This window comes from Mustelus asterias, unplaced genomic scaffold, assembly GCF_964213995.1.
Source record: "Mustelus asterias unplaced genomic scaffold, sMusAst1.hap1.1 HAP1_SCAFFOLD_69, whole genome shotgun sequence".
NCBI classification, from domain to species: domain Eukaryota; kingdom Metazoa; phylum Chordata; class Chondrichthyes; order Carcharhiniformes; family Triakidae; genus Mustelus; species Mustelus asterias.
Window position 1 is genome coordinate 1,026,155 of NW_027590131.1, and position 24,862 is coordinate 1,051,016.

At 46.3% G+C, this 24,862-nt stretch overlaps 1 protein-coding gene across 1 annotated transcript in view; it reads right to left on the reverse strand.

Annotated features, from left to right (window-relative positions):
- Positions 1 to 691: 691 nt before the first annotated feature.
- Positions 692 to 24,862, reverse strand: part of LOC144483452 (NACHT, LRR and PYD domains-containing protein 3-like) — a 70,547-nt gene continuing 46,376 nt past the window's right edge. Inside the window, exons 9-11 of the mRNA XM_078202142.1 lie at positions 23,326 to 23,496; positions 8,402 to 8,569; positions 692 to 3,438 (exon numbers count right to left, since the gene is read on the reverse strand). Of these exons, the coding sequence (XP_078058268.1) occupies positions 3,300 to 3,438; positions 8,402 to 8,569; positions 23,326 to 23,496 (478 nt within the window). The 3' untranslated portion in view covers positions 692 to 3,299. The remainder of the gene's footprint in view (positions 3,439 to 8,401; positions 8,570 to 23,325; positions 23,497 to 24,862) is intronic.

A 24,862-nucleotide genomic window follows, 5' to 3' on the forward strand; every position in this document is an offset into this window, starting at 1 on the left:
GGGTGGGGAGAGAGAGAGGCAGGGGGGTGGGGAGAGAGAGAGGCGGGGGGTGGGGAGAGAGAGACGGGGGGTGGGGGAGAGAGAGGCGGGGGGGTGGGGAGAGAGAGAGGCGGGGGGGTGGGGGGAGAGAGACGAGGAGGTGGGGGGAGAGAGACGGGGGGGTGGGGGGAGAGAGACGGGGGGTGGGGGGAGAGAGACGGGGGGGTGGGGGGAGAGAGACGGGGGGGTGGGGGGAGAGAGACGGGGGGGTGGGGGGAGAGAGACGGGGGGGTGGGGGGAGAGAGACGGGGGGGTGGGGGGAGAGAGACGGGGGGGTGGGGGGAGAGAGACGGGGGGGTGGGGGGAGAGAGACGGGGGGGTGGGGGGAGAGAGACGGGGGGGTGGGGGGAGATAGACGGGGGGGTGGGGGGAGATAGACGGGGGTGGGGGGAGAGAGACGGGGGGGGTGGGGGGAGAGAGACGGGGGGGGGTGGGGGGAGAGAGACGGGGGTTTGGAAACTTATCAGCCGTGATTAAATGGTGGAGGAGACTCGATGAGCAGAACAGTTGAATTCTGCTCCTGTATCTTATGGTCTTTTCAGTTTCACGCTCACTGTTCGCTACAGTATTTACACTAGTTCCCCCGCTCTTTATTAGCTTGTGTCCGTATTAATTTCAGCATTCCAATGATTCACAATTAGCATTTAACTGATTAACCAATAAGTATTTAATTGTAAATATCTACAGTTATACAGATGATAAAATTAGGAATATCCATTACAATTACAGAGCAGCAGCATTAACCCTTTCTCTTCCAAGACTCAATAACACAGATCATGTCACATCCTGAGCAGTATTCAGTTAAAACTAGCACAGACCAGACAACACAATAAAGTTAGTTTAAATTGCAATAATAGATATGAACAGTTTGTTCTGAAGAAATGATACTGATTAGAAAGTGATTAATTCATAGTCTTTGAAGAATTTCCCCGGTTCAATGTGAAGCTTTTAATGGTGTAGAATATCTACCCACTTTTCAGCACCGGCATCTGCAACTGTAGATGGATGAAAAGCAACAATCTGACAAACACCAGGTAATATCTGTCATGGTAAAATAAACAGTTTGATAAATAATGGTAATATCTGACATCATGCATCTGTCCTGAGATCTTTGGGATAATCCAAAATAAATCATACATTCAGAAATTAAATAAAGCTGAGGTGAGTGTGGAGGAAGAGTGAAATTGTGAATTCTAGCTTTCTATGCTCTCGCTCTGTATCTGCTCAGTGAGATATAAGGAACAAGGAAAGAGGGAACTGCATTGCCGAGGCTCCGATCCTGTGCAATCCTGCGCCAGTGTTCCTGTGTTGCTTTCGTTCGAGGGATGTCAGTTTCAGAGGAAATGTTATCACTGTTGTCCAACTTAAATCATTTGGTTGTGGGGTGCTGAGAATTCATTCACCGCTGTAATGCATGGGTTTGTGATGTGTGTTTCTGTGGGTGTATGGCTGCGTGTTATGTGTATTTCAGAGAGATTCTGTGTTTCTCTCTGTAAGTCTCTGTGTCTCAGTACGGGTTAGGTTGATTGGCCAGGTTCAAAATTGCCCCTGAGAGTCCTGAGATGCGTAGGTTAGCGGGATTAGTGGGTAAATATGTGGGGGTAGGGTCTGGGTGGGATTGTGGTCGGTGCAGACTTGATGGGCCGAATGGCCTCCTTCTGCATTGTAGGGTTTCTATGATTTCTATGATAAGAGTGTGGAAGTGTCTGGGTTTGTATGTGTGTGTTTGTGAGAGTATGTATCTCTGTGCCCGTGAGCATGTGTGAGAGTTTGTCAGTGTGTGAATGAGTGTGTGGGTGCCAGTTTGTGTGTGTGTGTCTGGAGGGATGTGTGTAGGATGCACAGATGCGTGTATGTGTATGATTATGTGTCGTTTTCCATGATTGTGCCTCTCTGTGTGTTGCTCTGTGTGTCTCTCTGTGAGCGTGTGTGTGAGATTGTGATTGTGTGTTTTTGTGTGGGAATGTCAGTGCCTCTGTGTGATTGAGATTATAAATCAGAAACACATTCCACCTTTGGATTGGAATCACTTTAATCAATCTGTGCATTCGGGATTGTAACAGTTCCAGAAATAATTGCAGTAACATTTACCGTGTGTGTTGTGGGTTAAGGAATGGAAACCCTGCTTCACCAGAGTCAACACTGAAACTGTCCCAGATAAATATGTGGGAACTTTTATTGAGGTTGATAATTGGCAGGGTAAACGGGGGGGCGAGAGTGGAATGAGAGAATTTGGATTCCAACTGAGCTGCTCTCTGTATCACCGAAACCTGTGCAATTGGAAAGCAAGAGTTGCAAAAGGGGAATAGTTTGTTTGGAAATTATTTTCTGTTCGAACACGGACAAAATGTGATTGAAGGTTGTAATTGTGTCTCAAAATGTTTGTGTTTCCAATTTTCAGAGAACCAGTCTGTGAGATTGAGACAATTATCTTGGAAACGTTAAAAGAACCGTTTGCAAGATCCCCTGTGTAAGATTATACACTGAATGTCTGACACAGGAATTACAGAGTGCAGCAGAGTTTACCCACCCCCATTCTGAATGGGATTAGTGTCTGATAACTGCACCAAATGTACACATTACAGTCTGAGATCATCCCCAACTACAATCTCCAGACAATATCTCCCATAGGGAATGAGGGAACAGAGTTCATGTACAGTGTCTGGTGATAAAAGGGTTAATTCACCAGCCGGGGTTCCTGCTGCAAACTCCAATCCCTGTCAATATTGTTCAATATTCACGCTGCAGGAACCGGTTCCCAGATGCAGACATGGGACTTACTGAACTTGTCTGAGGCTCACAGAGAGCAGCGCCTGCAGTAGCTGTGAGCCGCCAGCAGATGGTGGCATTGTGTCACTTTAATCACCAGATAGTGAAAGAGGTTTTGAGGAGAGGCTGGTGGAGCCTTTAATTCATTCACAGAGACAGAGAGGAAACTCTGACAAGATTGACCAATCTGCCCCCTGCTGGGTACTGTCAGAATCACACACACTGTTCTCTCTCTGGAGAATGATCTCTGCTGCTCCATTTTGAAAGGAGGTTGAAGACTCTGTTGCTGAGAACACTGACAACACATTGCTGCTTAAACAATGGTTTGCAGCAATCTTTCCTTCAATGTGGAGACTAAAACTACAACCGTTTTCCAGCTGGGAAACCAGGTAAGCAGGGAAATCAGTGCCAGGCTGGAGGGGCTGATGGAATAGGGAGGGAGAGGGGCAGGAATGAAGGGTTTGGAAGGAGCTGTCGAAGATCTTCACAATTCAGGATTTCACTGTAACCGGTGGAGCAGCAATGTTTATAGATTGAAATGTTCCCACTCGCACTGTCAGTCCCCGTCTGGATCCCCGCAGCGACTCCAGCTGTCTCTTCCCATTTGGACTGAACTGATTTCCCCGCAGCCTGAAACAGATTAAAGATGAAACAGGAAATAAACAGATTGAACAACAGAGTAAATAACAGGAGACTGGAGTTAATGGGACAAATCTTCTGGTCTCTGGATCGCCAGAGACCAGACACACATCCGAAGATGAGCATCGGGACCCTGTGGATGTCCTGACGCACTGATCTACCTGGGAATTGTCCCAGAGGTATTAACTACTATTGGGGAACTCCCCTGCTGCAGTTAGAGTCAGATACTTGGGACAGATCCACAAAGTTTACCTGGATAGTTACTCAGGTAATGTTAGACAGCTCACCACCTGGGCTAATACCTGAATAGCACAACCGAGTCCCCCAATCACTTCCCACTGATCCCCATACTCCACCTCCCACAGTCTGACTAGACCCACTCAGAGTCACAGAGGTTTACAGCATGGAAACAGGCCATTTGGCCCAACTTGTCCATGCCACCCTTTTGTTTTTAAAACCCCTAAGCTAATCCCAATTGCCTGCATTTGGCCCATCCCCCTCTATACCCATAGTACCCATGTAAATGTCTAAATGCTTTTTAAAAGATGAAATTGTACCCGCCTCTACTACTACCTCTGGCAGCTTGTTCCAGACACTGTGAAAAAATTGCCCCTCTGGATACTTTTATATCTCTCCCCTCTCACCTGAAACCTATGCCCTCTAGTTTTAGACTCCCCTACCTTTGGGAAAAGATATTGACTATTTTGCTGATCTAAGCCCCTCATTATTTTATAGACCTCTAGAAGGTCACCCCTCAAACTCCTTCGCTCCAAGGAAAAAAGTCCCAGTCTATTCAGCCTCTCCTTATAACTCAATCCATCAAGTCCCAGTAGCATCCTAGTAAATCTTTTCTGCACTCTTTCTAGTTTAATAATATCCTTTCTATAATAGGGTTACCAGAATTGGACATAGTATTCCAAATGTGGCCTCACCAATGTCTTGTACAACTTTAACAAGACGTCCCAACTCCTGTATCCTGACTGATGAAACCAAGCATGCTGAATGCCTTCTTCACCACTCTGTCCACCTGTGACTCCACTTTCAAGGAGCTATGAACATGCACCCCGAGATATTTTAATTCTGTAATTCTCCCCAACGCCCTACCATTAACTGAGTAAGTCCTGCCCTGGTTCAATCTACCAAAATGCATTACCTCTCATTTGTCTAAATTAAACTCCATTTGCCATTCGTCAGCCCACTGACCCAATTGATCAAGATCCTGCTGCAAATGGAGATAACCTTCCTCACTGTCACTATGCCACCAATCTTGGTGTCATCTGCAAACTTACTAACCATGCCCCCTATATTCTCATCCATATCATTAATATAAATGACAAATAACAGTGGGCCCAGCACTGATCCCTGAGGCACACCGCTGGTCACAGGCCTCCAGTTTGAAAAACAATCCTCTGCAACCACTATCAAGAAGCCAATTTTGTATCCATGGAGAAACCTCACCCTGGATGCCGTGAGAATTAACTTTATGCAACAACCTACCATGCGGTACCTTGTCAAAGGCCTTGCTAAAGTCCATGTAGACAACATCAACTGCACTGCCCTCATCGACCTTCTTGGTTACCCCTTCAAAAACATCAATTAAATTTGTGATACATGATTTTCCACTCACAAAGCCACGCTGACTGTCCCTAATCAGTCCTTGCATCTCTAATGCCTGTAGATCCTGCCCCTCAAAATACCTTCCAACAATTTACCCACCACAGATGTGAGGCTCACCGACCTGTAGTTTCCAGGCTTTTCCCAGCAGCCCTTTTTAAACAAAGGCACAACATTTGCCACCCTCCAATCTTCAGGCACCTCACCCGTGACTATCGATGATTCAAATTTACTCCCTAGCCTCCCACAACGTCCTGGGATACATCTCATCAGGTTCCACAGATTTATCTACCTTGATGCACTTTAAGACTTCCAGCACCTCCTTCTCTGTAATATGTACACTCCTCAAGACATCAATATTTATTTCCCCAAGTTCCCGAACATCCATGCTTTTCTCAACAGTAAATACTGATGAGAAATATTCATTTCGGATCTCAACCATCTCTTGTGGATCCGCACATAGATAACCTTGTTGATCCTTAAGGGGCCCTACTCTCTCCCTTGTTACTCTTTTGCCCTTTATGTATTTGTAGAAGCTCTTTGGATTCTCCTTTGCCTTATCTGCCAAAACAATTTTGTGTCCCCTTTTTGCCCTCCTGATTTCTCTCTTAACTCTACTCCTACACCCCCTATACTCTTCAAGAGATTCACTTGATCCCAGCTGCCTATGCACGTCATGTACCTCTTTATTCCTCTTGACCAGGGCCTCAATATCCCTCATCCAGAGTTCCCGACTTCTGCCAGCCTTGCCCTTCACTCTGAGAGGAATGTGTTCACCCTGAACCCTGGTTAAAACACTTTTGAAAGCGTGCCACTTACCAGACGTCCCTCTTCCTTCCCACAGACTCCCCCAATTAACGTTTGAAAGTTCCTGCCTGATACCATCAAAATTGGCCTTGTCCCAGTTTAGAATATTAACTTTTGGGCCAGACCTATCATTCTCCATAGCTATCTTAAAACTAATAGAATTATGGTCACTGGTCCCAAAGTGATCCCTCACTCACACTTCTGTCACCTGCCCTTCCTTATTTCCCAAGAGGAGGTCAGGTTTTGCCCCCTCTCCAGTCGGGCCATCCACAGACTGAATGAGAAATTCCTCCTGAATACACTCAACAAATTTCTCTCCATCCAACCCTCTAATACTATGGCTGTCCCAGTCGATGTTGGGAAAATTAAAATCTCCGACTATTACCACCCTATTTTTCTTGGAGCTATCTGTAATCTCCTTAGATATTTGCTCCTCAATTCCCCGCTGACTATTTGGGGGCCTATAGTACAACCCGATCAAAGTGATTTCCCCCTTCTTATTTCTCAGTTCCACCCATAGAGACTCAGTGGCCGAACCCTCGGATATATCCCCTCTCAGTACGGCCGTGATGCTTTCCCTAATCAAAAGTGCAACTCCCTCTCCTCTCTCACCTCCTGTTCTATCTTTCCGATAGTATCTGTACCCTGGAACATTAAGCTGCCAGTCCTGTCCCTCCCTTAGCCATGTTTCAGTAATTGCTATAATATCCCAGTCCCATGTACCCATCCATGCCCTGAGTTCATCTGCCTTGCCCGTCAGGCCTCTTGCATTGAAATAAATGCAGTTTAATCTGGACTTCCCTTGCTCTCTGTCTTGCTTCTGTCTGATCTGTCTGGTACTAGGATTACTGACACTGCCTTTACTAATTAATGTGCTCTCTTTAACTTCCGTGCTGTCCTCAAACTTCTCTTCTGTCTCCCTACTGCTTTGGATCCCACCCCCCTGCCAACCTCGTTTAAACGCTCCCGAGCTGCTCGAGCAAATCTCCCCGCCAGGATGTTAGTCCCCCTCCAGTTCAAATGTAACCCATCCCTCTTGAACAGATCAGCCCTTCCCCAGAAAAGATCCCAATGATCCAAAAATCTAAATCCCTGCCCCCTGCACCAGCTCTCAAGCCAAACATTCATCTGCCTAATCCTCCTATTCCTACTCTCACTAGCACGTGGTACCGGTAGTAGTCCTGAAATTACTACCTTCGAGGTCCTACACGTTAGCCTTCTGCCTAACTCTCTGTATTCACATTTCAGGACCTCATCCCTTTTCCTACCTATGTCGTTGGTACCAATATGTACAACGACCTCTGGCTGCTCACCCTCCCCCTTAAGAATGTCCTGCAATCGCTCAGAGACGTCCTTGACCCTGGCACCAGGGAGGTAACACACCATCCTGGAGTCTCGATTGCAGCCACAGAAACGCCTGTCTGTGCCTCTAACTAGCGAGTCCCCTATTACTACTGCTCGCTTGCTCTTTGCCCAACCCTGTCCCACAGCAGAACCAGCTGTGGTGTCACAGGCCTGGCTACTGCTGGTATCTCCCCCTGACAGGCTATCACTCCCGTAAATCATCTCTCCCTCCCCTCCAGCCCGACTACCTCCCACTATCCCTTGAACAAATCTGACTAAACCTCCCAACTTGGCCTCATCCGTCCCACCCTCTCCTGACCTGACACAGAAACATGGAAGATAGGAGCAGGAGGCGGCCATTTGGCCCTTTAAGCCGACTCCAACATCCATCACAATCATGGCTGATCGTCCAACTCAAAAGCCTAATCCTGCTTTCTCCCCATAACCTTTGATCCTGTTCGCCCCAAGTGCTATATGCAGCCGCCTCTTGAATACACTCTTGACTATATCTCTGACTTAAACTGATTACTCAAGAAGCAACCCCAACCCACGACTCTCCAAAGCTATAAACCAATCCCAACCCCCGACCACGCAACCAAATCTAACTAGACACCCAACAACATTACCAACTCCCAGCCACCATCCAAACTGCTGATTAACCCTCCAACCCAACACAACACAACTCGACCACCCTCCCGACACCCAGAACTAATCCTTGAACCTCTCCTCAGCTCCCTGACTAACCATTCATCCAGCGACACACCAACCCATTCACTCCCACAATCAACTAACACTTATGGAGCTCCCCGGGGTCACTGTGCTGTAAATAGGGTGTGTGTTCTCTCTTCCCCGACTCTACTCTGATGGAGCTCCCCGGGGTCACTGTGCTGTAAATAGGGTGTGTGCTCTCTCTTCCCCGACTCTGCTCTGATGGAGCTCCCCGGGGTCACTGTGCTGTAAATAGGGTGTGTGTTCTCTCTTCCCCGACTCTTGTCTGCTCTGATGGAGCTCCCAGGGTCGCAGTGCTGAAGATCCTGGGAGAAATATGCAGCAGTTTCAGGTTGGGAGAATTTTTAAACATACCGACAATCTGCTTACCATTGCTGCTGCTTGGAAGATTCAGGCCCATTTATATTTTAAATCCATTTAAATTTTAATTGTTACACTAAAAATTAACACAAACACTCACCAGATCTCCTCCAGACTGCTGCAGGTCAGTATGAGGCGGCGGAGAGCAGGGACAGATTGATCTGTGAAGGAGTTTAATCCCAGGAACAGAATCCTCAGTGACTGTTTTGTACTGAGAGCGGAGGCGAGATCCTCAGCACAAGAATCTGTGAGAGCGTTCCTATACAGACTGGAGACCAGAGAGAGGAATAACAGGAATCAGGCTCAATCCCCAGTGTTTTAAATAATACTGTTAATAACAATAATAATGTATTGTATCACACATTCCAAAAACACAACCTGCATTTCTGTAGAATGAGGAAATACTCAATGCTGAAAATGAAATATAAATAAACTGGAAATGCTCAGCAGGTTCACTAAATACATGTGAAGAGAGAAACAGGGGTAAAGTTTGAGCTTCCATTGGAACTGGGAACGGGCAGTGAATTGACAGGTTTGAAGTGACAGCGGTGGGTGGCTGGGGAAGAAACAAAGAAAGGACAAACTGGAATTACAGGAGTGATTAAATGATAAAAGTGATGATGGGACAGGACCATAATCACAGGATCCCCGTGTCCTTACTCGGAGTGGCTCGGGAGGGACATGGGATGGTCAGTGGTTTGGGAATGCAGTTTGTGGTGAGGTTGAAGATAATGGCTGTGATTTTACCAGAAGCTCTGAAGTGCCAGCATGGGGATTGGAAATGGGTGGTGTGTCCGTGTGGGCAGGATAGGCAGAGTTATGAAGGTGATATTGTCAGAGGGGGACAATTAACGGCTGGCAGGCAGGGGGAGCTGCCCACTGAGGCAGCCTGGGCAGGGGGCAGTCCCGGTTCAGGCAATGCTGGCACCATCTCCAAAGGCAGCCAGCAGGACTTTCAAACACAGCAGCTCTGGAGGGAGCAGCGAGGGAGCTCTGCTTATTGAATGAGGGGTTGAAATGTCAGAAAGCAGAGCAAGGGTTTCCCCCCAATCACTAATTCCTCCCTGGAGGGGCTCCTCCCGGCTGCTCAGGCTCAGAGGGAGGTCCTGTTCCCTCAGGATGGGAGGAGATTATCCCATCGGTACAAGCCAGTCTGGATGGAGATTGCTGGGAGGTGAGCAGGTTTCAGACCCGTGGTTACAGAGTGGAAAAGGATCAATGTCCTGATGTGTTCTGCCACGGTGAGTGCAGCACAGCCTGATATGTGAATAAGGATGAGGGGGAAATTGTGGAAAGAACAGCTCCACCCAGACACTGGCAATGCAAAGGACTTGCAGAATCTCACTGGCCGTGCTGTCTGGGGACAATACACATCTCTGTAACCTGTGCTTAATGCTGCCTTCTCTCACATTATCTGTGTCTTTAAGACCTGGTTGGCTGTCGGGATTCGCATTCTAATCAGTACTCTGTAACTTGATTTTGTGTCTCTGTGTCCTGTTTGAGAGCAGATTTCCACTCCATCTGACGAAGGAGCAGCGCTCCGAAAGAGAATGGTATTTACTACCAAATAAACCTGTTGGACTTTAACCTGGTGTTGTTAAAACTCTTACAATGCAAAGGCAGCAGCATTGACTGTCAGAGACATGTCCGTTAGGCTGACACCAGCATAGCTAGAGCAGGGCTGACCAACATATTCACTGGGCAAACACACGTCAATGTTTTTCTCACTCAAGGGGCCGATGAGTAAATTTCAGAATGATAAAGTTTGGCACAGCAGAAATTTCAATTAAAAACTAAACTGAGATATGAAAAGAAACAACTTGCTGAGCACAATAATGAGTAATAAATAAAGATGATTATTAGAGTTTAATCCTCATCAATCACAAATTGTTTCTCTCCCACATTTGCTGCAGATTGGCTCAAAAACCCAGCAGCAGCAAACATGGGAAAGAAACGGGATGTGATTGGAGGAGCAGCTCCATGCAGATTCTTCCATTCAAACTGAACTGTGTGACTGAGATTCTGGAAACTCGCTCCGGGGGCCGCATTGAGGGGCTTCGAGGGTCACATTCCCCCCTTGGTCCACACGTTGGACAACCCTGGGCTAGTGCATGTGTTTGATGAGTGAGTAACAGTTTATGTGTTTGGAAAGAGAGCAAACATCATCAGGGAATGAGTGAAGAAGAGTGGAGACATCCAGGTCTTGCCATCCTTACGCCAATGGAAGATGAAGTGCTGGATCAGGAAGGCCTGGGGGCAGAGTGGGTAATTACTGCTGGTGAGATGGGTTGAGTGGGTGGCCTAATGAATGGGCACAGGAGAGCGTCTGGTGAGGACAAAACATAGAGCTTGTTTATCCATCACTGGTCACAGAGAGCAGTCTGAAGGACGTATTGGGATAGGAACAAAATAACTAGGAACAGCAGAAGGCCATTCAGCCCCTCGAGCATACTCCATCACGGCTGATCTAATTATAGTCTCAACTCTTTTCCCCGTAACCCTTGATTCGCTTCTCAATCCAAAATCATTCTGAACTCAGCCTTGAATATATTCAATGACTCTGCCGCCACTAGTCTCCAGGGAAGAGAATTCCACTGACCAGCCACCATCTAAAAAATAAATTTCTCCTCATCTCAGTCTTAAGGGACTGACAATTACATTTTAAAATCTGTCCCTTGTTCTGGTCTCTCTTACAAGAAGAAACAGCCTCTCAGCAACCACCCTGTCTCATCCCCTCAATGCGATCACCTTTTAATCTTCTGAACTTTCATAGATATTGCTCCAATCTGCCCAAATTTCCCTCGTAAAATAAACCTCTCCATCCCAGGAATCAGCCGAGTGAACTTTCTCTGAACTGGTTCCAATACAATTCTTTCCTTTTTTAAGTAAAGAGCTCAACACTGTACACATCACTCCAGTTGTGGAGCCTCCCTGAGCCTCTCCACATCCCCTTGAAACATCTTTGCATCCTCCTCACAATTCAGATTTTCACCTCGTTTTCCATTATTCGCAAATTTGGAAATATTATATTTGATCCCCACATCCATATCATTCATGTAGATTCTGAATAGCTGAGACCCAAACACTGATCCCTGCCGTACTCCACTAGTTAGAGGCTGTCAACCCAAAAGAAACCCATTTATTCCAACTCCTTGTTTCTGTCCATTAACCAGTTCTCAATCCATGCTGGTATATTCCTCCCAATCCCACGTGCTCCAATTTTATTTAATAACCTCTTGTGTGTGAATCATGCAACTGTAGAATCCCTAGTGTAGGAATCGTCATTCGGCCCATCGAGACACACTGACAGAGTAACTTACCAAGGTCCGCTCCCCATAAACTCACTAATTTACTGGGGCTAATCCACCTAACCTACATATCTTGGGACACTCAGGGCAATTTTACCATGGCCAATTCATCTACCATCCATATCTTTGGAGTGTGGGAGGAAACCGGAGCTCCCAGAGGAAACACACGCAGACACGGGGAGAATGTAGAAACTCCACACAGTCACCCAAGGCTGGAATTGAACCCGGGCCCCTGGCTGTGACGCAACAATGTTAACCACTGTGTCACCGTGCCAGCCTTTCATAAATCCATGTTGGCCCTGTCTAATACTGCCATTAATTTCAAACTGTTCTGTTATCACTTCCTTTATTATAGATTATTATAGGATTTTCCATACCATCAATGTCAGACTAATAGATCTGCAGTTGCCCGGTTTCCCGTAACCCCACATATTTACGCCGCTAATCCACCTAACCTACACATCTTGGACACTAACGGACAATTTAGCATGGCCAATCCACACAACCTACACAGTTTATTTGGACTATGGGAGGAAACAGGAGCAGCCGAAGGAAACCCACACAGACACGGGGAGAACGTGAAAACTCCACAGACAGTCGTCCAAGGCTGGAATGAATCCGGGTCCCTGGCGCTGTGAGGCAGCAGTGCCAACCCCGGTGCCACATCTTCACTTAATCTAATACACTCCTTGAATTAGCAACGGCTGGAACACTTCTGCTGCTCTTCTCCAAATGAAAGGAATCTATTTTTTTTGGAAACGCCACACATTTGCACATCACCATGTCTAAAACAGCTTGTTGTGTGATTGGCACTGGAACGTGCTTCTCCAAGAAATTGCTTGAATATATTCTGTGAACGAATCTTCTTTTCAACTTTTGACAATCTGAGTGATTTATACAGTAAATGGAAGAAGCCACAGGAGCACTGACCTACAGAGGGATCTGTGTGTACAAGTCTACAGATCCCTGAAAGTGGCAACACAGGTGGATGAGGTGGTCAAGAAGGCAGACAACATGCTTGTCTTCATCGACCGGGGCATCGAGTGTAAAAGTTGTCAAGTTATGTTGCAGCTGTATGAAACTTCAGTTGGCCACATTTGAATATTGCTTGCAGTTCCGTTCGCGACACGACCAGAATGATGTGAATGCTTTGGAGAGGGTGGCAAGGAAGGTTTACCAGAATGTTGCCTGGTCAAGGACGGTTAGGTTATGAGGAGACGTTGTATAAACACAGATTGTTTCACTACAAAAAGGGAGGCTGAGGGGTGACCTGATGGAGGTGTCCACAATTATGAGAAGCATCAATATGGTGGATAGTCAGAGACTTTTCTCCAGGGTGGAATGGTCAACTACAAGAGGGCACAGGATGAAGGTGAGAGGAGCAATGTTTGGAGGGAGGTGTGTGTGGGGTAGGTTTTCACCCAGAGGGTGGTGGGTGCCTGGAAGGCACTGCCAATGGAGGTGGCGGAAGCAGGCACGTTTCCAATGTCCAAGGTGCATCTTGGTAGACACATGAACAAGAGACAAACAGAGGAATAGAAACCGCAAATTGGCAGTAAGTTCTGGGTCTGAATAAGCGTTAGGAGGCGCCACAGGCTTGGTGGGCTGAAGGGCCTGTTCCTGTGCTGTGCGGTTCTTTGTTCTTCTTTCTATAAGAAGATTAAAATCACCCGTGGTTATTGCAATATGTTTTTACAAGGCCCCGTTATTTTTCCTGTGTACTGTGTCGGAGATTGTGACTGTTGTTAGGAGCCGATAAATGATTCCCACAAGTGATCTTTTAACTTTGTTAAATCTTATTTCTATCCAAACTGATTCTGCATCTTGAACTAAGTTCAGCTCTCGCTGCTGTACTGACATCTGTTACTAACAGTGAGACTCCACCACCATGTCCTGTCCTCCATTTACTGTCATCTATTCACTCTCCCCCTTTCACTAATCAATGGATGTTGTGTCCGGGGAGAGCTGTGCACATCTGAGGAGGAGGAGAGGACCTCAGAGGGTGAACCATAACATTATTCCCCCACTCCCTCAACATAAGGATTTGTGGGACTGACATCCCATTGCTCAGGGATCAGAGAGAGAAGCAACAGGAATCAGAGGAAAAGCAGTTTTCCTTATTCATAACTGACGCCAATAGTAATGGGCAGTGTTTTTTATACAAATACCAGTGGTGAAATTATATTGTTGAATATTCAGTTATTATAAACCCAATCTCACACAGTCTGCTACTTACTTCAGTTTCCGTATTTTACAGTCCGGATTCCTCAGAGCCACAGACAGCAGTTTCACTCCTGAATCTCCCAGGTTATTGGAACCCAGATTCAGATCTATCAGTGAGCGGTTTGTACTGAGAGCAGAGGCCAGGTCCTCGGCACAAGAATCTGTGAGATTGTTACCATAGAGACTGGAGATCAGAGAGAGAAAAATAACAGGAATCAGGGTAAATCCACAGTGTTTTTAAGAATAAGATCATTAACAATAATAATGTACAGCGCGGGACATTCAAGAAACACAACTTCAGTTGATACAGAAGGCAAAATTCTATTGATGCTGTAAATCTGAAATATGAATGAATATGTTGGAAACTCTCATCAGGTCAGGCAATATCTGTGAAGAGAGAAACAGATTTAGTTTCAGTTCAATTAGCTAAAATTAAAACTTGGGAGTAGCAGTGAATTAAATTGTTTGAAGTGACAGGGAGCTGGGGATGGGCGGGTGACAAGAACAAAATGGAAGTGCCAGACTGATTAAACGACAAAAAGGAAGATGGTGAAAGGGAAGAGCACAGGATTCCCATGTCCTTACCCTGAGTCACAGGGAGGGACATGGGATGGTCAGTGGCTCAGGAATGGAGTGTGTGGTGGGGTTGAAGATGATGAGAGAGAAACCTTTCTCACGATGCCAGTGGTACGGGTCTGGAATGTATAGTCTGGAAGTGTGGTGGGGGCAGGCTGATTCGAGGCATCACAGAGGGCAGTCGATGAACAATCGAATGAAACAATGTGCAAAGATACGAGGAGAAGGCAGGAGAATGAGACAAATTCCTAATCCTAGTTTGGTGAGCCGGTGCAGACACATTTCGCCTCGTGGTGCTCCGCAATAATTCTGTGAAGATAATGGTTGGAAATGTATCGAGATTTTAACTGGAAACTGGTGATGTTGCAGTGTCAACAGGGTTAGGTAATTTAGCCAGTGTCCACAAAGGGCCATTGGTATCTCTCTCAGATAGAATCAGAGAATTGTCACAGAGCAGAAGGAGACCATTCGGCCCATGCTCTCTGCACTGACTCTCTGAATGAGCAATTTACTAAGTGTCATTCCCCCAAATTCTCCCCGTAACCCTGCACAATCTTCCTTTTCAGATCATAATCCAATTCCCTTTGGAAATTTTCAACTGAACGTGTCTCCACCACACTCCCAGACAGTGAACTCCAGCCCTTAACCACTCGCTGCAGGGGAAGTCCCGGTTCAGGCAATGCTGGCACGGGCAGCACTTTGATAGGCAGCAGCTCTGGAGAGACCAGTGAGGAAGATCTGGTTACTGAACACAGGGCTGGAATGGGAGGAGGAAGGTTAAACTCAATTCAATGATGCACTTGGCAACACTTGGTACTCTTCCCCAAGGCTACGTGAGTTTGGAGCAAATTTCTGTCCTCTCAGGACTGGACAGTATCTGCCACATCAATCCAAGTATATCGGGATGGAGATTACTGGAGACCTGAGTAGGTGTGGGTTATATGGTTGCATGAAGCAAAAGGATGAATAACTTGCCAAGTTCTGACAAGGTGGTGAAGCATTTTATAGCATATAATCTGAGGCATATGGGGTCGAATGAAAGTGAAATGGTAGAAAGGCCATCCCCACACAGACACAGGCAACGCCCAGAAAGCAGCATCGACTGTCAGAGACATGTCAGCCTCTCTCTGCAGGGTTCTAGTTAGTCAGATAACTCTAGCACTGTGAGAATGGGATGGTCACAGGCAAGAGGCTTTCCCTGTGTAGACATGATGGTCAGTCAGGTTCTCACCAGCACAGGCTTGTGTCTTTGATGGGAGAGTAACAATGGAACTTTATGTGCCTGTAGAAGAGAGCACGAAACGTCAGGGAATGAAGTAAAAATGCTGACAGCGTCCAGATCTTGTAATCCTTGCATGTAGAATTAGCAGCGCTGGAGCTGGGAGAACAGCAGATAGTGTGGGAAATCGCTGATTGCGATACTGGTTGTGGAGCTGAGAGTGTGCGGTCAAATGGATGGACACAGGAGACTCTCTGGTGCCTGCAACACATAGAGCTTGTGTGCCCATCACCGGTCACATGGAACCGGCTGAAGGACGTGTTGGAATGTACATTTTGTTACAAACTATGTCTTGAAGAAATATACTGAATATTGAAGGATATTGAATTTGATGATCAGCCATGAACAAAATGAATGGTGTAGCAGGACTCGAAGGGCCGAATGGCGACTCCTGCTTCTAGTTTCTATTTTAATCATGTTTCTCTGCAGGTTATGTTGTCGGCACCGTGCTGTCTGTCGCCGGTTTCCTTTATTGTTACTGAAGCAGTATAATTGACATCATGTTGATTTTAATCTGAACTAATGCAGTGTTCTGTTGTTTCAGTGTTTCCCCTGGGATGGCAGAGTAGAGCTTGATTGCGGGTGATTGACAGGTTATGTCATGTGACTGAGGGACAGCTATTTTTCACAGAACATTCTAGTTTCAATTCTGCTTTCAGAAGCTGCTTGAAGTTCAGACAAACAGCAGTGCTGTTTCCCTCTCTGAAGTTGGAGTTTTTGCTGTTTAGGTGTTGCTGTGTTGGAAGCTGTCAGAGACTGGGGTTACCTCTCTGCGGTTGGGCTGTTCGGAGGCGACATCCTTCTCTGAAAACAATTGTCTGTTGGCTCTCCGGAAGTGGTAAAAAGCTGGAAATCGGCATCACGTGAGCTTACTTGTTTTTGTGCTAACTAATGTTGGAGAAGGGTGTATGTCTGTGGATATTGCTTTATATTGGAACAACAGAGATAGCTAGCTGTTAAGAGTTATACTGTGTCATGTTTAAGTCTTGCAATTGGTGAAGGTTATGCTAATTCTTGTTGTTATATTCTAACTGCATTCTGAAATAAACTGTGTTTGATAAAAGCATCCAAGTGGGTCACTCGATTCATACCTGGAGTGAAACACCTCATGCTCATCAATGCCAAAATCAAATGTAAAACCAAGGGTCCAGGCTAACTTCACAAAACACCTTGGAGTTTCTGGTCTGCATCTTAACAATTGCCTCCATTCACTCTTTACTCTTCCTCACAAATCAAGGGCTGTGTGACTGGGTGACGTGTGTCCCCCTGTAAGCATGTGAACGGGTCCTCAGAGTCACCGTCACATTATTCCCCTACACCCAGGGCACAGAAATCAATGTGATTGACATTCCACTGCATTGGGATCAGAGAGAGAGAAATCACAGGAATCAGTGAAAATTCAGGTTCTGGTTCAGAACTTCCAACCCCTGGGCCTTTATAGAGTTTTTCAGCACAGAAAGAGGCCCTTCGGCCCATCGTGTCTGTGTCAGCCATCAAGCAGCAATCTATTCTAATCCATTACCAGCACTTGCTCCATAGCCTTGTCTGCTGCGACATTTCAAGTGCTTGTCTGAATGCTTCTTAAATGTTGCGAGTGTTCCCGACTCCACCACCCTTTCAGACAGTGAGATCCAGATTCCCACCACCCTCTGGGTGAAAAAACGTTTCCACAGAACCATAGAATCCCCACTCTGCAGAAGGCTCCCAATCGCCTCATCGGCTCTGCACTGACTGTCCGAAAAAGCCAGGCCCACACAACTGCTTATCACTGGACATTTATCATGGCAAATCCACTGAAACTACATATCTTTAGACATGAAATGATAATTTAGCATGGTCGATCCACCTAACCTACACATCTTTGGACTGTGGGAGGAAACCAGAGTACCTGACGGAAACACGCACACATGGGAGGATCATGCAAGCTCCACACAGGCAGTCACCCGAGGCCAGAATTAAACAAAGGTCCCTGACGTTGTGAGGCAGCAATGCTAACCACTGTGCCATCTTCCATTCTCCTCTGAACCTCCTGCCCAATGCCTTAAATCTATGCCCCTGGTTATTGTCTCCTAAAACAAAGGGGAAAGGTTCATTTCTATAATTTAATACAACTCCACATGGTCGTCCCCCAGCCTTCCCTGTCTGAAAAAAATAACAGGAGCATTGACATACAGATGGATCTGTGCGTACTTGTCCACTGATCCCTGAAAGTGGTAACACAGGTGGATAACTTGGTCAACAAGGCATGCAGCATGCTTGCTTCATTGGCCAGGGGATCGAGTATAAAAGTTGGCAAGTTATGTTACAGCTGTATTAAACTTTAGTTGGGCCCAACATGGAATATTGCGTGCAGTGCTGATCGCCAGACAACAAGGAGGATGTGGCTTCTTTGGAGAAGGTGCAAAAAAGGATTACAAGGATGTTGCCTGGTCTGAAGATATGGTCTAAGGTATGAAGAGAAGTTGAATAAACTCTGATTGTTTTCACTGGAAAGACGGAGGCTGAGGGGTGACCTGATAGAGGCAGATATATGGTTGATAGTTGGAGTCTTTTCCCCAGGGTGGAAAGATCAACTACAAGACGGGACAGTTTGAAGGCAAGAGGCGGAAAGTTTAGAGGAGACGTGCGTGGAAAGTTTTCACATAGAGAGTGGTGGGTGCCTCGAATGCACAGCCAGTGAAGTTGACGGAAGCAGGCACGTTCCCAATGTTCAAGGTTAATCTTGATAGAAACATGAACGGGAGATGAGCAGAGGAACAGAAGCTGCGTCTGAGCAATAAGTACTGGGTCTGAATAAGAATGAGGAGTCGCTGCAGGCTTGGAGGGTCGAAGGGCCTGTTACTGTGCTGCATGGCTCTTTGTTCTTCTTTGTACATGAATGTTAAAATCACCTGTGATTATTGCAGAATGTTTTTACAAGACCCCATTAATATTCCTGTGTCGGAGATTCTGAATATTGTTCGGGGCCTATAAAAGATTCCCACAAGTGATCTTTTAACTTTGTTAATTCTTATCTCTACCCAAACTGATTCTGCATCTTGATAATTGGAACTAAGTTCACCTCTCGCTACTGTACTGACATCTGTTACTAACAGCGAGACTCCACCACCATGTTCTGTCCTCCATTTACTGTCATCCACTCACTCTCCCCCATTCACAAATCAATGGATGCTGTGCCCGGGGAGAGCTGTGCACATCTGAGGAGGAGGAGAGGACCTCAGAGGGTGAACCATAACATTATTCCCCCACTCCCTCAACATAAGGATCTGTGGGACTGACATCCCATTGCTCAGGGATCAGAGAGAGAAGCAACAGGAGTCAGAGGAAAAGCAGTTTTCCTTATTCATAACTGACGCCAATAGTAATGGGCAGTGTTTTTTATACAAATACCAGTGGTGAAATTATATTGTTGAATATTCAGTTATTATAAACACAATCTCACACAGTCTGCTACTTACACCAGTTCCTGTATTTTACAGTCCAGATTCCTCAGAGCCACAGACAGCAGTTTCACTCCTGAATCTCCCAGGTTATTCTCACTCAGATTCAGATCTATCAGTGAGCGGTTTGTACTGAGAGCAGAGGCCAGGTCCTCGGCACAAGAATCGGTGAGATCGTTACCACGGAGACTGGAGATCAGAGAGAGAAAAATAACAGGAATCAGGGTAAATCCACAGTGTTTTTAAGAATAAGGTCATTAACAATAATAATGTACAGCGCGGGACATTCAAGAAACACAACTTCAGTTCATACAGAAGGCAAAATTCTATTGACGCTGTAAATCTGAAATATGAATGAATATGTTGGAAACTCTCATCAGGTCAGGCAATATCTGTGAAGATAGAAACAGATTTAGTTTCAGTTCAATTCGCGAAACTTAGAAATTGGAAATAGCGGTGAATTAAAGTGTTTTAAGTGACAGGGAGCTGGGGATGGGCGGGTGACAAGGAAAGAACAAAATAGAAGTGCCAGACTGATTAAACGACAAAAAGGAAGATGGTGAAAGGGAAGAGCACAGGATTCCCATGTCCTTACCCTGAGTCACAGGGAGGGACATGGGATGGCCAGTGGCTCAGGAATGGAGTGTGTGGTGGGGTTGAAGATGATGAGAGAGAAACCTTTCTCACACTGCCAGTGGTTCGGGTCTGGAATTCACAGCCGGGAAGTGTGGTGGAGGTCGGCTGCATCGAAGCAGTCAAAAAGGAATTAGATGATTTTTTGAATATAAAGAATGAGCGGGGATACGAGAAAAACGCTGGAGAATGACTCAAATTCCTAATGCTAATTTGGTGAGCTGGTACAGACACGATGGGCCAAATGGCCTCATTGTGCACCGTAAGAATTCTGTGAAGATAATGGTTGGAAATGTATCGATATTTTAACTGGAAGTTGGTGATGTTGCCGTGTGGACAGTGTTAGTCGCCATAGTCCTCAATAAAATGTTAATACTGATAGGCAAAGGGATCTGGGTGTACAGGTCCACAGATCACTGAAAGTGGCAATGCAGGTGGAGAAAGTAGTCAAGAAGGCATTCGGCATGCTTGCCTTCATCGGCCGGGGCATTGAGTTTAAAAATTGGCAAGTCATGTTGCAGCTTTATCGAACCTTCATTCGGCCGCACTTAGAATATAGTGTTCAATTCTGGTCGCCACTCTACCAGAAGGATGTGGAGGCTTTGGAGAGGGTACAGAAAAGATTGACCAGGATGTTGCCTGGTCTGGAGGGCATTAGCTATGAGGAGAGGTTGGAGAAACTTGTTTTGTTCTCACTGGAGCGACGGAGGTTGAGGGGAGACCTGATATAGGTCGACAAGATTATGAGAGGCATGGACAGAGTGGATAGTCAGAAGCTTTTTCACAGGGTAGAAGAGTCAATTACTAGGGGGGCACAGGTTTAAGGTGCGAGGGGCAAGGTTTAAAGGAGATGTACGAGGCAGATTCTTTACACAGAGTAGTGGGCGCCTGGAACTCGTTGCTGGGGGAGGTAGTAGAAGCAGATATGGTGGTGACGTTTAAGGGGCGTCTTGACAAGTACATGAATAGGATGGGAATAGAGGGATATGGTCCCCGGAAGGGTAGGGGGTATTAGTTAAGTCAGGCAGCATGGTGGGTGCAGTCTTGGAGGGCCGAAGGGCCTGTTCCTGTGCTGTAATTTTCTTTGTTCTTTGTGTTTCTCTCCAATAGAGAGAGAGACAATTTGTTACATGTAGCTTCAGGGATAAAATTTAATAAACGTGCGGCAATGGGAGGAGATGGGACTCCATGAACCCCACAGCCGGTAAGAGGACCAAACCCTCAGATTTAGCATCATTCTACATCACACTCTAAACACCAAACCAAATGAACTAACCAACTCCACATATAACCAAACAGGCACATTAATATCTGACAGGTTCGGGAAATCCGTGCACTCAGGCAGCACAGGCAGAATCACAGAATTGTTACAGAGCAGGCGGAGGCCATTCGGCCCATTGTGTCTGCACTGACTCTCCGAATGAGCAACTCACTAAGTGTCATCCCCCCACCTTCCCCCAAAACCCTGTGCATTCCAGAGCTTAACCACTGGCTGCGGGGGAAGGCCCCATTCTGGCAGAGCTGGCACCAGATTTAAAGGCAGCCAGCAGCACTTTTAAAGGCTCTGAAGGGAGCAGTGAGGGAGCCCTGGTTAATGAACAAAGGGCTGAAATGGCAGAAGGCAGATTCAACCCAATTCGCTGACACTTCCCTGGAAATTCTCAAGGCTATATCGGTTTGGAGGGAGGCTCTGTTCCCTCAGGAGTGGAGGAGGAGACCTGTCACATCAACCCAAGCAAGTCTGGATAGACACTGCCGAGGGCCAGAGCAGGCAGCACGTGGCTGCAGTGAGGCAAAGGATCAATAACCTGATATGTTCTGACAAGGAGAGCGTTAAACTTACAGGCTGATATGTGAATAAGGATGAAAGAGGAATGGTGGAAAGAACATCTCCACCCAGACACTGGCAATGTCCAGACAGCAGCATCAATCTTCAGGAACATGTCAGCCTCTCTGTGAAGGGTTCCGGTCAGTCAGAGATGGCTGCTGCACTGCCGACACTGAGTGACCATCCTGGTGGTCCCATGATGTGCAGTCTGGCAGCACCATAGGCTTGTGTGTGTCTTTGATGGGTGAGTAACAATGGAAATTTATGTGCTTGTAGAAGAGGGCACTCAGCGTCAGAGAAGGAGCCAAGAGTGACAGTGTCTGGATTGTGTCATCCTTATGCCAATAGAAGATGCAGTGCTGGAGCTGGGAGACCTGGAGGCTGGGTGGGCAATCGCTGATGGTGAGATGGGTTGTGGATCCAGAGAGAGTGAGTGAGTGAGTGGATGGGCACAGGAGAGACTCTGCTGCTGAGTCCAAAACCTGGTGCTTGTGTGTTCATCATTGGTCACATGGAGCTCTGGGTTAGGAACAGTCAGAAGTTTAACAACACCAGGTTAAAGTCCAACAGGTTTATTTGGTAGCAAATGCCACTAGCTTTCGGAGCGCTGCCCCTTCGTCAGGTGGAGTGTAGAAATGCTCACAAACAGGGCACACAGAGACACAAACTCAATTTACAGAATAATGACTGGAATGCAGTCTTTACAGATAACCAGTCTTAAAGGTACAAACAGTGTGAGTGGAGGGAGCATTAAGCACAGGTTAAAGAGATGTGTATTGTCTCCAGACAGGACAGCCAGTGAGATTCTGCAAGTCCAGACAAGCTGTGGGCCATTCGGCCCATCAATCCTTCACTAACAACAATCCCGCCCAGGCCCTATAACAGTAACCCTACATATTAACTCTGCAAATCCCCCTGACATCAAGTGTCAATTTACCATCGCCGCTCAAACTAGCGTGCACATCTTTGGCATGTGGGAGGAAACTGGAGTAACCGAAGGAAACCTGCGCAGACACGGAGAGTACATGCAAACTCCACACAATCTCTCACCCAAGGCCGGAATTGACACGGGTCTCTGGCGCTCTGAGTCAGCAGTGCTAACAGCTCTACCACCCTGCCGACCATGATCAGCCGTGGTTCGTCCCAATTGCAGTGAGTATCGGACGAATAATTTCTATATTTTTTCATAAGATAAGCCTGGCATGCCATGAAAGACTCAAGCCAACATTTTCTCAAATGTTTATAAAATACGTTCATAAGGTGACCAAAACTATATAGGTTACTTCAGCTGTGCTGTGACCACAAACCTATCAGATTTGTGACTGGCGACCTTTGCTCCCAGGCGAATTGTCCCTCATTGCCTTTTCTGTTGATTTGTCAAAGCTGTCGGATCTTATAATATGAAGTCATGAGATTGGATCAGGTTGGGGATTCTGAGAGTCAGCACACCCGAAGGTAGAAATTCAATACAGTTTGCAGTTGCCAATGACTGGACCTCAGAGGGTGAACCATAACATTATTCCCCCACTCCCTCAACATAAGGATCTGTGGGACTGACATCCCATTGCTCAGGGATCAGAGAGAGAAGCAACAGGAATCAGAGAAAAAGCAGTTTTCCTGATTCATAACTGACGCCAATAGTAACGGGCAGTGTTTTTTATACAAATACCAGTGGTGAAATTATATTGTTGAATATTCAGTTATTATAAACACAATCTCACACAGTCTGCTACTTACTGCAGTTTCTGTATTTTACAGTCCGGATTCCTCAGAGCCACAGACAGCAGTTTCACTCCGGAATCTCCCAGGTTATTGCCACTCAGATCCAGATCTATCAGTGAGCGGTTTGTACTGAGAGCAGAGGCCAGGTCCTCGGCACAAGAATCGGTGAGATCGTTACCATGGAGACTGGAAATCAGAGAGAGAAAAATAACAGGAATCAGGGTAAATCCACAGTGTTTTTAAGAATAAGATCATTAACAATAATAATGTACAGCGCGGGACATTCAAGAAACACAACTTCAGTTGATACAGAAGGCAAAATTATATTGATGCTGTAAATCTGAAATATGAATATGTTGGGAGACTCTCATCAGGTCAGGCAATATCTGTGAAGATAGAAACAGATTTGGTTTCAGTTCAATTCGCGAAACTTAGAAATTGGAAATAGCGGTGAATTAAATTGTTTTAAGTGACAGGGAGCTGGGGATGGGCGGGTGACAAGGAAAGAACGAAATGGAAGTGCCGGAGTGATTAAACGACAAAAAGGATGATGGTGAAAGGGAAGAGCACAGATTTCCCATGTCCTTACCCTGAGTCACAGGGAGGGACATGGGATGGCCAGTGGCTCAGGAATGGAGTGTGTGGTGGGGTTGAAGATGATGAGAGAGAAACCTTTCTCACACTGCCAGTGGTTCGGGTCTGGAATTCACAGCCGGGAAGTGTGGTGGAGGTCGGCTGCATCGAAGCAGTCGAAAAGGAATTAGATGATTTTTTGAATATAAAGAATGAGCGGGGATACGAGAAAAACGCTGGAGAATAACTCAAATTCCTAATGCTAATTTGGTGAGCTGGTACAGACACGATGGGCCAAATGGCCTCATTGTGCACCGTAAGAATTCTGTGAAGATAATGGTTGGAAATGTATCGATATTTTAACTGGAAGTTGGTGATGTTGCCGTGTGGACAGTGTTAGTCGCCATAGTCCTCAATAAAATGTTAATACTGATAGGCAAAGGGATCTGGGTGTACAGGTCCACAGATCACTGAAAGTGGCAATGCAGGTGGAGAAAGTAGTCAAGAAGGCATTCGGCATGCTTGCCTTCATCGGCCGGGGCATTGAGTTTAAAAATTGGCAAGTCATGTTGCAGCTTTATCAAACCTTCATTCGGCCGCACTTAGAATATAGTGTTCAATTCTGGTCGCCACTCTACCAGAAGGATGTGGAGGCTTTGGAGAGGGTACAGAAAAGATTGACCAGGATGTTGCCTGGTCTGGAGGGCATTAGCTATGAGGAGAGGTTGGAGAAACTTGGTTTGTTCTCACTGGAGCGACGGAGGTTGAGGGGAGACCTGATATAGGTCGACAAGATTATGAGAGGCATGGACCGAGTGGATAGTCGGAAGCTTTTTCACAGGGTAGAAGAGTCAATTACCAGGGGGGCACAGGTTTAAGGTGCGAGGGGCAAGGTTTAAAGGAGATGTACGAGGCAGATTCTTTACACAGTGTAGTGGGCGCCTGGAACTCGTTGCTGGGGGAGGTAGTAGAAGCAGAT